Raw genomic sequence first — 17,880 nt, forward strand, 5'->3', positions numbered from 1 at the left:
TCGGTCATACCAATGCGGATACTGGTATTTAAAGTCATCAGGATAATTGAATGATTACATTTTTGTTGGCAATCATAATCAGACAAAAACACAGGATGCTGGTGTTAGAATATCAATTGAATATTAAAATATGGCTCTGAATTAAATCATTACGTTTATGCCCTTAAAGTCTTCCCTTTTACTGAGTTTGTAAACAACAAAAACTCAAAAAAATATATATAATACAAAATATCGATCAAACTGCTGTAATTACCTTATATTGATATTATGCTTGGTATTGTTATTGTTGATTTTTTTTTTATTTTTAAGAGCTTTAGCAGGGTTCCTTTGTGACATTAAAAAGCATTAAAAGTCATTGAATGGACGTTGCCTAAATTAAGGCCTTAAATGGTGTTAAAAAGAATTAAATACAATGTCCAGAGGCATTAAAATATTCACACAATCGTAGGCCGGGACCGATATAAATGAAAATAAACCTAATAACTTAATTCTTGTCCTCATCAATATATTGCTATATCCAAGTGTTTCCTTCTTGGTCTGTGGATTTTAAACTGGACTAAGAGGTCTTACTCTGTGCATCCCTCTCAGCACCTGAGTATGTTTATTCCACAGTAGACTTACATGAACAAAGTGAGCCTCTTGTCAGTCATTCACAATCTTTGTTTCAACTACTTGCAATTCTCCTCCACATGATTTCCTGTGTGCAGTAGTGTTAGCGACACTCACTTTCATGTTGGAGATGGAAATAGTCATTTTAATACAACGCTGTAGTACAGACCTCCGTATAGCTGCCCAGGATATGCCTGTTTTATGATTCTTTAATCTTGGGCCTTTTAGAATCAGAATGTTTTCATCCATTTGTGTCAAGAAGGTGAAATTAGGTCTGAAAACCTTTTGACAAGTTGACTTCATGTCCATTAGGAGTTACTTTGAAAGTAAACTGGATCATTTAATTTGTGTTTATACATGACTTCCTGTCCCACACGAGCAGATTTTAGCTCAATTGAACCACTTTGTTGTGTCGACCACTAAATATAGAAGCCAGGTGGTGGAAACTGACACATTGACTTGAAAACAAAAAACGGAACAAGTTTGTCGCTATGGCGGTGCCGTTCCACATCCAATGGAAATCCCCGGTTTCACATACATACGTTGCTTGGTGAGATCAATGACGAAACATTACTTCAGGTTCAAGGCATGAAGCAAAAGGAAATACACTTTCAACCCACAGCCCTCGCAGTGAGCAAACTCGACCACAAGTAGGCATCATAGCAGAGACAACAATACATAATACATATTTACACTGTAAACGACCTAATCTTTTCTACAAGTTTATACATCAGTAACTGACTTTAACATCACAGGGGGCGCTGGAGCCTATCCCAGCTGCATTCGGGCAAATTGGAATTTATCGCAATATAGATTTTAGGCCATATTGCCTACCCCACGTAAAAAGTGGTCTTCTATTCCTGTGAATAATGTTGTAAAGAGCAATGTGTTTGTTTTCAGGCCAATTAATATAATCACTTTTTATTTTAAGTACATGTAAACTTACTGAATGCCTCATGTGACTGAGCAAATTTGGACATTTCTCAAGCATGTTTGTCATTGTGTGTCCTGCAGACGTCTGTGGAGAACAACGTCTGCCTGAAAAAAAGAAGTGTAGCTTCAGGATGGTGAAGGAGGATCCTTCAAAGAGGAAGACCAGACGCCACGGACCCTCTGGCGTCTCCTTCTCCTCTTTGACACAGACCCTTCCCAGTAAAATGGAAGAGGAAGACTCACTGACCCCCCACATTAAAGAGGAAGAGGAGGAACACAGCATCACTCAAGAGGGAGATCATCTTGAAGGACTGGAGGAGTTCCCAGTGACTGGTGTCCCTGTGAAGAGTGAAGATGATGAGGTGAAAGGTGAAAGTGAGGAGAGGGGAGGGGGGGAGCCTCCAAGCAGCAGCTCAACACAACACATGACAACAGAAGCTGATGGAGACCACTGTGGAGGATCACAAGCAGACAAGCTCTTAGCTCCACTATCAGATAGTGAGGACACAACGTCACACTCTCCTGACACTGATGATGAAGACTCTAAAGATGATAAGACATGTCACACTGACAACACTCACTTCACATGTCCTCACTGTCACAAAATTTTTAAATACCATAGTTATCTGAAAGTACACATGAGAACACACACTGGAGAAAAACCTTTTTCCTGTTCAATCTGCGGTAAAGGTTTTACAGAAAGTCAACATTTGAAAAGACACATGAGAACACACACTGGAGAAAAACCTTTTTCCTGTTCAACCTGTGGTAAAGGTTTTACACAAAGTACAGATGTGAAAGTACACATGAGAACACACACTGGTGAAAAACCTTTTTCCTGTTCAACCTGTGGTAAAGGATTTACACAAAGCACAGATGTGAAAGTACACATGAGAAGACACACTGGTGAAAAACCGTTTTCTTGTTCAATCTGTGGTAAAGGTTTTACACAAAGTCAGAGTTTGAAAAAACACACTAGAACACACACTGGTGAAAAATTACATTCCTGTTTAATCTGCAACAGAAGCTTTTGTGACCGACCAACCCTTGTAGCACACATGAGAAGACACCCAGGAGAGAAAGTGTTGAGTTGCAGTGTGTGTGGTGAAAGATTGTCTTCTAAGTACCAGTGTAAGAAACACAAGTGTGCTGGTGAGAACAGCAGCAGCAAATGAAACTGCAGGATTTGAAATAAACTGTTAAGACTTTCATTTTGACTTTCTAACAACATCAGCACATATAACATGTGTGACATTCAGAGGTGGGTAGAGTAGCCAGAAATTGTACTCAAGTAAGAGTAAAGTTACTTTAGAGATGTATTACTAAAGTAAAAGTAAGGAGTAGTCACCCAAATATTTACTTGAGTAAAAGTAAAAAGTATGTTGTGAAAAAACTACTCAAGTACTGAGTAACTGATGAGTAACCTGTTTGTTTAATGATTACGGCAACAAATAATTCACAAAAACATAAAAATAGCAACGAGCAAATTCAGAGCCAGGAATATCTCTTAAGCAACTAAAACAATAATATATATTAAATAATAGTACATAAAAATAAAATTTAAAAAATGGCACATTGAGCCACAATAACTTAACAGCACCATAGCCTCAGTAGGGATTCATTGATTTGATTGATTTGATTGATTGATTGATTGATTGATTAAAACTTGTATTAGTAGATTGCACAGTACAGTACATATTCTGTACAATTGACCACTAAATGGTAACACCCCAAAAAGTTTTTCAACGTTTATCAATTACTTAGTAAATGACCAAGTCGAGGTGATCTGCCCCATATATACATATATAATGGTTTTACACAAAGTTGGAGTTTGAAAGTGCACATGAGAATACAGTGGTAAAAAACCTTTTGTCTGTTCAACCTGTGGTAAAGGTTTTACACAAAGTACAGATGTGAAGACACATGAGAACACACACTGGTGAAAAACCTTTTCCCTGTTTAACCTGTGGTAAAGGTTTTACACAAAATCAATATTTGAAAGTACCCATGAGAACACACACTGGCGAAAAACCTTTTTCCTGTTCAATCTGTAGTAAAGGTTTTGTACAAAGTAACAGTTTGAAAGTACACTTTAGAACACACACTGGTGAAAAATCACATTCTTGTTCAATCTGCAACAGAAGCTTTTGTGACCGATCAAACCTTTTAGCACACATGAGAAGACACCCAGGAGAGAAAGTGTTGAGTTGCATTGTGTGTGGTGAAAGATTGTCTTCTAAGTACCAGTGTAAGAAACACAAGTGTGCTGGTGATAACAGCAGCAGCAAATGAAATTGCAGGATTTGAAATAAACTGTCAAGACTTTAATTTTGACTTTCCAACAGGATAGGTCTTTATCGTCATTGCACAAGTACAACGAAACTTTGTTTTCAGCACAAACCTGCTCAAGATTAAACAGTTTACAGGGTTACAGAACAAGAACACTGATGGGTCGCCATAAGGCGCCCCTTAAATGATGGGACAAAGGTAAACGCTGGGGAAGGATGAGTAAAAAAATACAATCTAGACTGGGCTCCTAAGGGGGCCCAGTCTGGAGTGGGAAAAAACCTCCATAGCAAAGCACATATACATATCACAACATACATCTCGAGATATCTAGCAACAGAGGGAAGGTAGTTCAAGGTCATGGTGATAGGCCGTAGCTCTTCAGGTGCTGACCATCCATTCATCACCCCTATGGGATTTGCGTTGAGGGTTTTGTTGTGGGGAAGGGGGGTGTATGTGTGGCGTATATTTTTTTGTGGATGTGTGTGTAAGCCCGCAGTGTGTCTCTGTTCCGCGGCCTTGATGTATTGTACTGTCTCGTCCAAAGTCAACAACAACAGGTGTGTATCCATGAAAGACAAAAAGGGAGTTTGTTGTGTCTTCGCTGCGTTGTCCTTCGGGAGAGTTTCGAAGCCAGGGAAACAATCCAAGTTGGAATGATTTGTATGCGAGTGAAAATAAAATTTGCTTTTCACTCTAAAATTGTCTATGACTGGTCTTCAAAAACTGTGGGATAAATAGTCCGATGTAATCCACAGTTCTTCCCGCATCCTCCAATCATTTGTGGCAGCTTTGGGGTATTTTGGAGACTTCCAGCAACTTCCAATTTGTCGACAAACCAGAGCAACGCTTACTCCAATCAGCAGATGTCCTGTTGTCATCATTCCGAATAGGTGGATATCTTCACGTCCTCGACAGAAAAGGGTCGCCAGGCACGCGGCCCCCCTCCTTCTCCCAAGAGTCCCTCATGTGTCCAGCAACAACCGCTTCGTCACGACAGCAGGTTCCCCCAAACCTAGGATCTTGTCCATTTTGTTGAGCCCAGTTAAATAGTTCCAATGTTTAGATTTGGAGAGCAGTGCAAAAAGAGGCAACAAGAAAGTTAAGACAAAACAAAGAAGCAAGCAGGAGATGAAAGGGGAGCGTCCACCCTCCATGAGTGCCAGAGAGAGAAACAACAAAAGCACATAAAACGTGTGACATTTATGTGCTTTTGTCAGGCAAGTACATGCATTAATATGCAACATTGTGTACTTTTATTAAAAATTGGACAGAACAATTTGATTGAAAAGGTGAGAGTGAACAGTACAGGACATGTTTTTAAATAAACATTGTATGTGTGTATATATTCATCATACAATATTAGACTTACGCATAATAGTGTTTTTTATAGGTGTTTGAAATATTGAAGTATTACATACTTTTATTTCTAATTATTAATCATCCCATAGATTATCACCTTTATATGATATACATATGTACTGGTTCACATCTGAAACATCTTCTGGACCACTTCAGGAAGCATATTATTATTTACTTTATACATCATTTGAACAGTTGTCGTTTATACAATTTTAAAATGTGTAACTTTATGAATCATTTGTTGGGTCTCTAATCCATTTTATCAATTATCTGTATTACTCTCTTTTGTATTATGATGATTGTGTTGTGATTGTTGTATATGTATGTAACCAGACCTTTATGCAATTAAAAAGTGAGAAAAAATTACTGAAATGTTTGTGAAAGGATGGTTTTGTTTTTACAAACTTACATTTGTGGATAATAAAAAAAAATCCCCATTATTGTTTTTTAAATAATTTTTACGTTTTCTTTTTTAATATCCCCAAAACAATATCAATATTAATCAAAGTTTGGAGTGTCAGGCAAAAGCATCATCCCACACAGATTTACTTTGCATGCATTCATAAAATAAACTGTTTATTGTGTTTCCCTCTCACAGAACAAACAAGTATTTTCTTCAATTGCAAAACAACATCCTAAAAATTATTTTAAGTTGTCAGTTCCGTCTTTTTTTTTTCTTAAATAACTCATTTGCCTTTGGAAGAATGTAAACTTTGAAGTTATGAGTATTTTTTGGTTTCAGAAAAAAAGACAGTAAAGAAGAAATAGTAAATAATTAAACACAATAAAATGCTAATGATTAACAAACAATGTGATAATGGTTTTGGATTTGTAGTTCAAATGACTAAAAAGCTATTGAGGAAGGAAATGTTCTCTATATCTGCCTGGAAATGGAGAAGGTGAATATCTATCTGTGTGTAGCTGCTTTGGAGCTTCTCATTCTGGGGACGCTTTGCCAAACAGAGATCAAAAAGTGCAAGCAGGATCATTGGAATAAGGAAAGAAAAGGTAGAGAGTATTACAAAGTCCAGAGGAGAGTAGGTGTCATGGGAGGAGGAATAGAAATAGGAAGGAAGAAGACATTATTACTAGAATGAGATGAGGACATACATATCTAAACAGTTGATTGACATTGATAGGAAACATAATACAGGACTGTTGTCATCAGATAGAAAGTGGAGGACATGTTTTACTACATTGTAGGAAATACAATAGAAAAAGGGAAATACTGGGAAATAAGTTAGAGAAAGAGAAGGTTAGGTTAGTAGTGGAAGATATTTTAGGATTGCACTCAGAACACATTGGTTATTAAAGGCCTACTGAAATGAGATGTTCTTATTTAAACGGGGACAGCAGGTCCATTCTATGTGTCATACTTCATCATTTCACGATATTGCCATATTTTTGCTGAAAGGATTTAGTAGAGAACTTCCACGATAAAGTTCACAACTTTTGGTGGCTAATAAAAAAGCCTTGCCTGTACCGGAAGTAGCAGACAATGTGCGCGTGACATCACGGGTTGTGGAGCTCCTCACATCTGAACATTGTTTACGATCATGGCCACCAGCAGCTAGAGCGATTCGGACAGAGAAAGCGACAATTTCCCCATTAATTGGACCGAGGATGAAAGATTTGTGGATGAAGAAAGTGAGAATGTAGGACTAGAGGGCAGTGGGAGCAATTCAGATAGGGTAGATGCTGTGAGAGGCGCCGTGGCAGCCATGGGGGTGGCAGCTACTACTCGACCACCTCCAACAAGGGATAGAGCCATACCGTTTTGACCCCGACGCACACGGTGACGGTCAGGAGGACGCTGATGATATTGATGCTGGAGTAGCACACCACATAGATCGCCTTCAGAATACAGAATGGTAAAATGTTTTTTATTTATAGACTAGTTTTAGCTTGTGGTCTAGTCTTGCACTGTTATTGTTAGTGTTACAACTTACACCCCAGGCACAGGACTAAGTATCTATCTTTGACACAATGTCAAAACTAATTATCCATCCATCTTCTTCCGCTTCTCTGAGGTCGGGTCGTGGGGGCAGCAGCCTAAGCAGGGAAGCCCAGACTTCCCTCTCACCAGCCACTTCATCCAGCTCTTCCCCGGGGGGTCCTGAGGCGATCCCAGACGTTATTCCTATGGGCCACAGCTCCATATACCGGCAATATTAAAAATATGCATGTAAAAACAAAAACATGTAGATTAATAAGATCCACAACAAGACTATGATAATATTAATTTTAGCACATGTGTGCAGATTGCAGGGGTCAATAATATGAATTGATTCACAAATATTATCAATATTTCTATTTCCAGGTGTAGATGTCACAACTGCGTGAACATGGAGACAGTGGCTGAGTGTGCCTGCTGTCATGAGATACAGGCAGTGGCCACAACCATGGAGCAGGAAGGGGTGGAGACGTGCATCATAGACCACCCTGGCTTTCAATCTGTGTCTGGATGAATGAGTGCTGCAGACAGCGTATTACGCCTACAAACAGCAATATGGTGTGCCGCAGCAACAGCAAAATGAGAGAGGTTTAAATTATTCTTTATTCTATCAACCTTTGGAAGATAAGTCTGAATGAGCAATTACTTATCGTATTCTTATTCTGTGAAATGCACTGTGCTACAATGTACATGACATTATATATCATAGAAGTAGTACATACATGGACCGTAGATGTCAACAATATTTACGATGTACTGCAACAGTAAATGACAAATGAATAGAATGCATGACAATGTCTTTTGCATCTCAGAGAACAGTGAGTCACTGTGTATCCATGTCTGGATAATAACAGGTGCCATAATTTGCTTTCAACTATTTTGTACTTCCAGGTGGAGACGATACACAGCATATCGACAGTTTGTCCGCTTCTGCCGGGGATATCTGGGGAAGGAGATAAGGGTGGCACTACCAGCTTGTGTAGTACATAAGATCAGAAGAACATTTCCATGGATGGACTACACGGGGTTCCAAGACGTGCAGTGACTGCAACAGAATCCACATGGCCACTGTAGTTAACGCTTAGCGAAGCGACTCCTGTGCTGGGCGATGGCTTCCTCCTTGTCTCTCCAGTTCATCGCAGAGGAAGGGAGGCACATCCACGGTGACGCTGACTGGTCTTCTCTCGTCAGGGGTCTGTCTGCAGCCAGCAACAACCTCCCTGATCAAGTCATCTACATAGCCTGCAAATTACAATTGTACATTTTCCTGCTCACAACATAATAAACTCATTGAGAGTGAAACCTGACAGTATTATTATCATGAAACAAAGTGTCGAGTGTTTACATGTTTTGTGTCCTCTACACTTACGGTATGTTGACTCTGTCGCCATGTTCTTGACCACATGGCCCCCTGCTTTATACTTCGGGTAGCGTACTGCATAGCGCTCAGCACCTGCTTTTGTAGTGGCTTTAGGGCGGCTGGAGTTTTCATTCCAGTGCAGCCCAGCAAGCAGGTTCCTAGGTGTGGGAACAGAATAATGTAATAATTACACATTGTGTACTTTACTCAGCAGGGAGAACAGATACATTTCAACGTGTGTGTTTATTGATGTCATATATCCATCCATCCATCCATCCATTTACTACCGCTTATTCCCTTTTGGGTCGTTGGGGGTGCTGGTGCCTATCTCAGCTACATCGGGCGGAAGGCGGAGTACACCCTGGACATGTCACCACCTCATCGCAGGGCCAACACAGATAGACAGACAACATTCACACACTAGGGACCATTTAGTGTTGCCAATCAACCTATTATATGCAAAAGTACTAAAGTATGGCACACATAGTGACTCTTAGATTAGTGTGGAAACATACCTGCACAGCATTCCCATGGATGAGAAGACATACATTTTCGGTGCGAACTGTAAAAGGTAAAAGACACTTTATTCAGTCATGCGTCCATACAATGTGTGTGTAAATTTATAATTTGTTTGTAGATTTGAATTCAAATGTTTATTAAAGATTGATGTCCTGTAATAATGAAGCTGTTTTGTAGCAACAATTCAAAAATCATTTATAAATATATTTATTGAATAATCCTTCAATAAAATATGAACGTAAGTTCATAAACTGTGTAAATAAATGCAACAATGCAATATTCAGTGTTTACAGCTTGATTTTTTTGGTGGACATGTTCCATAAATATTGATGTAAAATATATATTTTTTTGTGAGGAAATGTTTAAAATGAAGTTGATGAATCCAGATGGATCTCTATTACAATCCCCAAAGAGGGCACTTTAAGTTGATGATTACTTCTATGTGTAGAAATCTTTATTTAGAATTGAATCACTAGTTATTTTTAAATCTTTTTTTCCAAATAGTTGAAGAAAGACCACTACAAATGAGCAATATTTTGCACTGTTATATCCATCCATCTTCTTCTGCTTATCCGAGGTCGGGTCGCAGGGGCAACAGCCTAAGCAGAGAAACCCAGACTTCCCTCTCCCCAACCACTTCGTCTAGCTCTTCCCGGGGGATTCCGAGGCGTTCCCAAGCCAGCCGGGAGACAAAGTCTTCCCAACGTGTCCTGGGTCTTCCCCGTGGCCTCCTACCGGTTGGACGTGCCCTAAACACCTCCCTAGGAAGGCGTTCGGGTGGCATCCTGACCAGATGCCCGAACCATCTCATCTGGCTCCTCTCCATGTGAAGGAGCAGCGGCTTTACTTTGAGTTCCTCCCGGATGACAGAGCTTCTCACCCTATCTCTAAGGGAGAGCCCCGCCACACGGCGGAGGAAACTCATTTCGGCCGCTTGTACCCGTGATCTTATCCTTTCGGTCATGACCCAAAGCTCATGACCATAGGTGAGGATGGGAACATAGATCGACCAGTAAATTGAGAGCGTTGCCTTCCGGCTCAGCTTCTTCTTCACCACAACGGATCGGTACAACGTCCGCATTACTGAAGACGCCGCACCGATCCGCCTGTCGATCTCACGATCCACTCTTCCCCCACTCGTGAACAAGACTCCTAGGTACTTAAACTCCTCCACTTGGGGCAGGGTCTCCTCCCCAACCCGGGGATGGCATTCCACCCTTTTCCGGGCGAGAACCATGGACTCGGACTTGGAGGTGCTGATTCTTGTTCCGGTCGCTTCACACTCGGCTGCGAACCGATCCAGTGAGAGCTGAAGATCCCGGTCAGACGAAGCCATCAGGACCACATCATCTGCAAAAAGCAGAGACCTAATCCTGCAGCCACCAAACCGGAACCCCTCAACGCCTTGACTGCGCCTAGAAATTCTGTCCATAAAAGTTATGAACAGAATGGGTGACAAAGGACAGCCTTGGCGGAGTCCAACCCTCACTGGAAATGTGTTCGACTTACTGCCGGCAATGCGGACCAAGTTCTGGCACTGATCGTACAGGGAGCGGACAGCCACACTAAGACAGTCCGATACCCCGTACTCTCTGAGCACTCCCCACAGGACTTCCCGAGGGACACGGTCGAATGCCTTCTCCAAGTCCACAAAGCACATGTAGACTTGTTGGGCAAACTCCCATGCACCCTCAAGAACCCTGCCGAGAGTATAGAGCTGGTCCACAGTTCCACGACCAGGACGAAAACCACACTGTTCCTCCTGAATCCGAGGTTCGACTATCCGGCGTAGCCTCCTCCCTAGTACACCTGAATAAACCTTACCGGGAAGGCTGAGGAGTGTGATCCCACGATAGTTTGAACACACCCTCCGGTCCCCCTTCTTAAAGAGAGGAACCGCCACCCCGGTCTGCCAATCCAGAGGTACCGCCCCCGATGTCCACGCGATGCTGCAGAGTCTTGTCAACCAAGACAGCCCCACAGCATCCAGAGCCTTAAGGAACTCCGGGCGGACCTCATCCACCCCTGGGGCCTTGCCACCAAGGAGCTTTTTAACTACCTCAGGGACCTCAGCCCCAGAAATACGAGAGTCCACCACAGATTCCCCAGGCACTGCTTCCTCATAGGAAGACGTGTTGGTGGGATTGAGGAGGTCTTCGAAGTATTCCTTCCACCTATCCACAACATCCACAGTTGAGGTCAGCAGAACACCATCCGCACCATACACGGTGTTGATAGTGCACTATTTTCCCTTCCTGAGGCGGCGGACGGTGGTCCAGAATCGCTTCGAAGCCGTCCGGAAGTCGTTTTCCATGGCTTCCCCGAACTCCTCCCATGTCCGAGTTTTTGCCTCCGCTTCCGCTGAAGCTGCACACCACTTGGCCTGTCGGTACTTGTCCACTGCCTCCGGAGTCCTATGAGCCAAAAGGACCCGATAGGACTCCTTCTTCAGCTTGACGGCATCCCTCACCGCTGGTGTCCACCAAGGGGTTTTAGGATTACCGCCACGACAGGCACCAACTACCTTGCGGCCACAGCTCCGATCCGCCCCCTCGACAATTGAGGTGCGGAACATGGTCCACTCGGACTCAATGTCCAGCACCTCCCTCGTGACATGTTCAAAGTTCTTCCGGAGGTGGGAATTGAAACTTTCTCTGACAGGAGACTCTGCCAGACGTTCCCAGCAGACCCTCACAATGCGTTTGGGCCTCCCAGGTCTGTCCGGCATCCTCCCCCACCATCGCAGCCAACTCACCACCAGGTGGTGATCGGTAGAAAGCTCCGCCCCTCTCTTCACCCGAGTGTCCAAAACATGAGGCCGCAAATCCAATGACACAACTACAAAGTCGATCATGGAACTGCGGCCTAGGGTGTCCTGGTGCCAAGTGCACATATGGACACCCTTATGTTTGAACATGGTGTTTGTTATGGACAATCCGTGACGAGCACAAAAGTCCAATAACAAAACACCACTCGGGTTCAGATCCGGGCGGCCATTCTTCCCAATCACGCCTCTCCAGGTTTCACTGTCGTTGCCAACGTGAGCGTTGAAGTCTCCCAGTAGGATAAGGGAATCACCCGGGGGAGCACTTTCCAGTACTCCCTCGAGTGTTCCCAAAAAGGTTGGGTACTCTTAACTGCCGTTTGGTGCATAAGCACAAACAACTGTCAGGACCCGTCCCCCCACCCGAAGGCGGAGGGAGGCTACCCTTTCGTCCACCGGGTTGAACTCCAACGTACAAGCTTTGAGCCGGGGGGAAACAAGAATTGCCACCCCAGCCCGTCGCCTCTCACTGCCGGCAACGCCAGAGTGGAAGAGGGTCCAATCCCTCTCGAGAGAACTGGTTCCAGAGCCCTTGCTGTGCGTCGAAGTGAGTCCGACTATATCCAGCCGGAATTTCTCCACTTCGCGCACTAGCTCAGGCTCTTTCCCCCCAAATGAGGTGACGTTCCACGTCCCAAGAGCTAGCTTCTGTAGCCGAGGATCGGACCGCTAAGTGCCCTGCTTTCGGCTGCCGCCCAGCTCACATTGCACCCGATCTCTATGGCCCCTGCTATGGGTGGTGAACCCATTGGAGGGGTGACCCACGTTGCCTCTTCGGGCTGTGCCCGGCCGGGCCCCATGGGGACAGGCCCGGCCACCAGGCGCTCGCCATCGTGCCCCAACTCCGGGCCTGGCTCCAGAGGGGGGCCCCGGTGACCCGCGTCAGGGCGAGGGAAATCTGGGTCCATGCTTTTTCTTCTTCATAAAGGTCTCCGAGCTGCTCTTTGTCTAACAAAGCAAGGAAAGTAGTCGTGTGCTCGGACTCCAGCAGTGCATTGACGAGCATAAAAAACATAGCATCAGAAACAAGACAAGATATAGATTATGAAATAGTTCAGGCAATCTACAGGACAAATAAAGCGGGAGGTGTGGTAACATTTCTCTGGGTTCCTGCTCATGTAGGAGTTGAGGGGAATGAGTTAGCTGATAGATACGCAAAAAAAGCAAGCACTAAAACAGAAGTAAACATGGAGATTAAGCACAGTAAAGAAGAAGTGAAGAGCATCATTAAGATAGAACACAATAAAAAGTGGCAGGATAATTGGAATAAGGAAACAAAAGGTAGAGAGTTTTACAAAGTCCAGAGGAAAGTAGGTGTCATGAGAGGAGGGGGTAGAAATAGGAAAGAAGAAGACATTATTACTAGAATGAGATTAGGACATACATATCTAAATAGTTCACTAAAATTGATTGGAAACATAATACAGGACTGTGTGATTCTTGCCATCAGATAAAAAATAATGACCATGTTTTAATACAATGTAGGAAATACAATAGAGAACGTGATCAATACTGGAAAGTAGGCTGGCGAAAGAAAATATTCGGTTAGCAGTGGGAGATATATTAGGATTTAATTCAGAACACATAGGACATAAAGCAATATAAACAAATTTAAAAAACACTGGGTTAAATAAAAGAAAATAGAGTAGAATCCATCTCGGTCCACACTCCATTACAGTAGGTGGCGCTAATGCACACCAGAAGGATGGCTCTAATGCACACCACAAGGTTGCTTGCCAACAACCATAAAAACATAAGAAAAAGGAGTGATGGGATCAGCAGTTATTTTGACTATACTGAATAACTAGAATCATTTCCTGAGATTGATTCGTTCAAAACATTCGATCACCGAATCGCTTCTGCAGCAGCAGTTCTGTGTGCAGGTCGGCGAATCATGAGTCAGTCAGTAACAGCTTCCCCAGCGGCAGATCTCAGTGTGTGTCAGTTGGCGAACGACACAAGCCCTCAGCACCCAATGAACGACACAATCCCCTCAGCACCCAATGAACGACACAAGCCCTCAGCACCCAATGAACGACACAAGCCCTCGGCACCCAATGAACGACACAAGCCCTCGGCACCCAATGAACGACACAAGCCCTCGGCACCCAATGAAGGACATAAGCCCTCAGCACACAGTGAACGACACAAGCCCTCAGCACCCAATGAACGACACAAGCCCTCGGCACCCAATGAACGACACAAGCCCTCGGCGCCCAATGAACGACACAAGCCCTCAGCACCCAATGAACGACACAAGCCCTCGGCACCCAATGAACGACACAAGCCCTCGGCGCCCAATGAACGACACAAGCCCTCGGCACCCAATGAACGACACAAGCCCTCGGCGCCCAATGAACGACACAAGCCTTCGGCACCCAATGAACGACACAAGCCCTCGGCACCCAATGAACGACACAAGCCCTCGGCACCCAATGAACGACACAAGCCCTCAGCACCCAATGAACGATGCAAGCCCTCGGCACCCAATGAACGACATAAGCCCTCGGCACCCGATGAACGACACAAGCCCTCAGCACCCAATGAACGACGCAAGCCCTCAGCACCCAATGAACGATGCAAGCCCTCGGCACCCAATGAACGACACAAGCCCTCGGCACCCAATGAACGACGCAAGCCCTCAGCACCCAATGAACGATGCAAGCCCTCGGCACCCAATGAACGACACAAGCCCTCAGCACCCAATGAACGACACAAGCCCTCGGCACCCAATGAACGACACAAGCCCTCGGCACCCAATGAACGACACAAGCCCTCGGCGCCCAATGAACGGCACAAGCCCTCGGCACCCAATGAACGACAAAAGCCCTCGGCACCCAATGAACGACACAAGCCCTCGGCACCCAATGAACGACACAAGCCCTCGGCGCCCAATGAACGACACAAGCCCTCAGCACCCAATGAACGACATAAGCCCTCGGCACCCAATGAACGACACAAGCCCTCAGCACCCAATGAACGACGCAAGCCCTCAGCACCCAATGAACGATGCAAGCCCTCGGCACCCAATGAACGACATAAGCCCTCGGCACCCAATGAACGACACAAGCCCTCAGCACCCAATGAACGACGCAAGCCCTCAGCACCCAATGAACGATGCAAGCCCTCGGCACCCAATGAACGACACAAGCCCTCGGCACCCAATGAACGACACAAGCCCTCGGCACCCAATGAACGACACAAGCCCTCGGCACCCAATGAACGACACAAGCCCTCAACACCCAATGAACGACACAAGCCCTCGGCACCCAATGAACGACACAAGCCCTCAGCACCCAATGAACGACATAAGCCCTCGGCACCCAATGAACGACACAAGCCCTCAGCACCCAATGAACGACGCAAGCCCTCAGCACCCAATGAACGATGCAAGCCCTCGGCACCCAATGAACGACACAAGCCCTCAGCACCCAATGAACGACGCAAGCCCTCAGCACCCAATGAACGATGCAAGCCCTCGGCACCCAATGAACGACACAAGCCCTCAGCACCCAATGAACGACACAAGCCCTCGGCACCCAATGAACGACACAAGCCCTCGGCACCCAATGAACGACACAAGCCCTCGGCGCCCAATGAACGGCACAAGCCCTCGGCACCCAATGAACGACACAAGCCCTCGGCACCCAATGAACGACACAAGCCCTCGGCACCCAATGAACGACACAAGCCCTCGGCGCCCAATGAACGACACAAGCCCTCAGCACCCAATGAACGACACGCACAGTGACTGAACGAGAGCCTCAATGTGACGTTCTCCTCCGCGACACAGTCAGTTCTCTGTGTCAGTAGGTCCGCAAATCCTGATTCTGAATAAGTGAGTGAGTGCAGCGCGAACGTGAGTCACGTCCTCAGCGACAACCAGTCAGTTCTTGTAGGTCCGTGAAGCGAGCCTGAATCACTCAGCTACGGTTCTGTGGGCCAGAGGGCGACAAACGTGAATCGCTCTCCGCAAAAGCAAATATTAAATTAAGAAACCCTTAACAAATGCCAACATAAAAACGAAATGTTCTGTAGCAAAGAAAATGTAAACTTAAATATGCAAACAAAACAAAAATAAATACCTTCAAAATAAAAAAAATAAATTAAGAGACATAAATGCCAAAATAAAAACTAAATGTTCTGTAGCCTACGTTTAAAAATACAAAAAAGAAAATGTAAACTTAAATATGCAAACAAAAACAAAAAAATACCTTCAAAATAAAACAAGAGGCAGAAATGCCAACATAAAAACTAAATGTTCTGTAGCCTACGTTTAAAAATATAACAAAGAAAATATCAACTTAAATGTGCAAACAAAAATAAAATAAAAGGCCACCTTAAATAAAACAAAACAAATATTAAACCAAGTGCCAGAAATGCCAACATAAAAACAAAAAATTCTGTAGCTTACATTTAAAAATATACAAATGGAAATATTGCCTTCCGCCCGATTGTAGCTGAGATAGGCGCCAGCGCCCCCCGCGATCCCGAAAGGGAATAAGCGGTAGGAAATGGATGGATGGATGGATATCAACTTAAATATGCAATAAAAATGTTATGTGTTGAGATAATGGAAACGGGGCGCGTGTGTGTGTGTTTATTTTCACGTGGCTTGAGTCAACATTAGCCGTTAGCTTGGAGAATGAATGGAGAAGGGATGTCAATGGCATGAAACATATCTTGGAGAATGAATGGAGAAGTGATGCCAATGGCATGAAACATATCTTGGAGAATGAATGGAGAAGGGAGGTCAATGGCATGAAACATATCTTGGAGAATGAATGGAGAAGGGATGCCAATGGCATGAAACATATCTTGGAGAATGAATGGAGAAGGGAGGTCAATGGCATGAAACATATCTTGGAGAATGAATGGAGAAGGGATGCCAATGGCATGAAACATATCTTGGAGAATGAATGGAGAAGGGATGCCAATGGCATGAAACATATCTTGGAGAATGAATGGAGAAGGGATGCCAATGGCATGAAACATATCTTGGAGAATGAATGGAGAAGGGATGCCAATGGCATGAAACATATCTTGGAGAATGAATGGAGAAGGGATGCCAATGGCATGAAACATATCTTGGAGAATGAATGGAGAAGGGATGCCAATGGCATGAAACATATCTTGGAGAATGAATGGAGAAGGGATGCCAATGGCATGAAACATATCTTGGAGAATGAATGGAGAAGGGATGCCAATGGCATGAAACATATCTTGGAGAATGAATGGAGAAGGGATGCCAATGGCATGAAACATATCTTGGAGAATGAATGGAGAAGGGATGCCAATGGCATGAAACATATCTTGGAGAATGAATGGAGAAGGGATGCCAATGGCATGAAACATATCTTGGAGAATGAATGGAGAAGGGATGCCAATGGCATGAAACATATCTTGGAGAAAGAATGGAGAAGGGATGCCAATGGCATGAAACATATCTTGGAGAATGAATGGAGAAGGGATGCCAATGGCATGAAACATATCTTGGAGAATGAATGGAGAAGGGATGCCAATGGCATGAAACATATCTTGGAGAATGAATGGAGAAGGGATGCCAATGGCATGAAACATATCTTGGAGAATGAATGGAGAAGGGATGCCAATGGCATGAAACATATCTTGGAGAATGAATGGAGAAGGGATGCCAATGGCATGAAACATATCTTGGAGAATGAATGGAGAAGGGATGCCAATGGCATGAAACATATCTTGGAGAATGAATGGAGAAGGGATGCCAATGGCATGAAACATATCTTGGAGAATGAATGGAGAAGGGATGCCAATGGCATGAAACATATCTTGGAGAATGAATGGAGAAGGGATGCCAATGGCATGAAACATATCTTGGAGAATGAATGGAGAAGGGATGCCAATGGCATGAAACATATCTTGGAGAATGAATGGAGAAGGGATGCCAATGGCATGAAACATATCTTGGAGAATGAATGGAGAAGGGATGCCAATGGCATGAAACATATCTTGGAGAATGAATGGAGAAGGGATGCCAATGGCATGAAACATATC

General features: G+C 44.2%; 2 protein-coding genes across 4 annotated transcripts in view; one reads left to right on the plus strand and one right to left on the minus strand.

Moving 5' to 3' along the window:
* The window catches only part of LOC133546175 (zinc finger protein OZF-like), a 396,978-nt gene that overhangs the window by 227,789 nt on the left and 151,309 nt on the right, over positions 1-17,880 (minus strand). The gene's annotated exons all lie outside the window — the stretch shown is intronic.
* LOC133546194 (zinc finger protein 177-like) overlaps positions 1-17,880 on the plus strand; it is a 30,947-nt gene that overhangs the window by 5,150 nt on the left and 7,917 nt on the right. For 2 of the 3 annotated variants that reach the window (XM_061892088.1, XM_061892089.1), the window contains exon 3: positions 1,624-5,382. The exons of the other annotated variant lie outside the window; for it this stretch is intronic. In XM_061892088.1, the coding sequence (XP_061748072.1) occupies positions 1,624-2,717 (1,094 nt within the window). In that variant the 3' untranslated portion in view covers positions 2,718-5,382. Of the gene's footprint in view, positions 1-1,623; positions 5,383-17,880 lie in introns of those variants that run through there. 3 annotated transcript variants of the gene reach the window in all.

Source organism: Nerophis ophidion, linkage group LG29 (assembly GCF_033978795.1).
Source record: "Nerophis ophidion isolate RoL-2023_Sa linkage group LG29, RoL_Noph_v1.0, whole genome shotgun sequence".
NCBI classification, from domain to species: domain Eukaryota; kingdom Metazoa; phylum Chordata; class Actinopteri; order Syngnathiformes; family Syngnathidae; genus Nerophis; species Nerophis ophidion.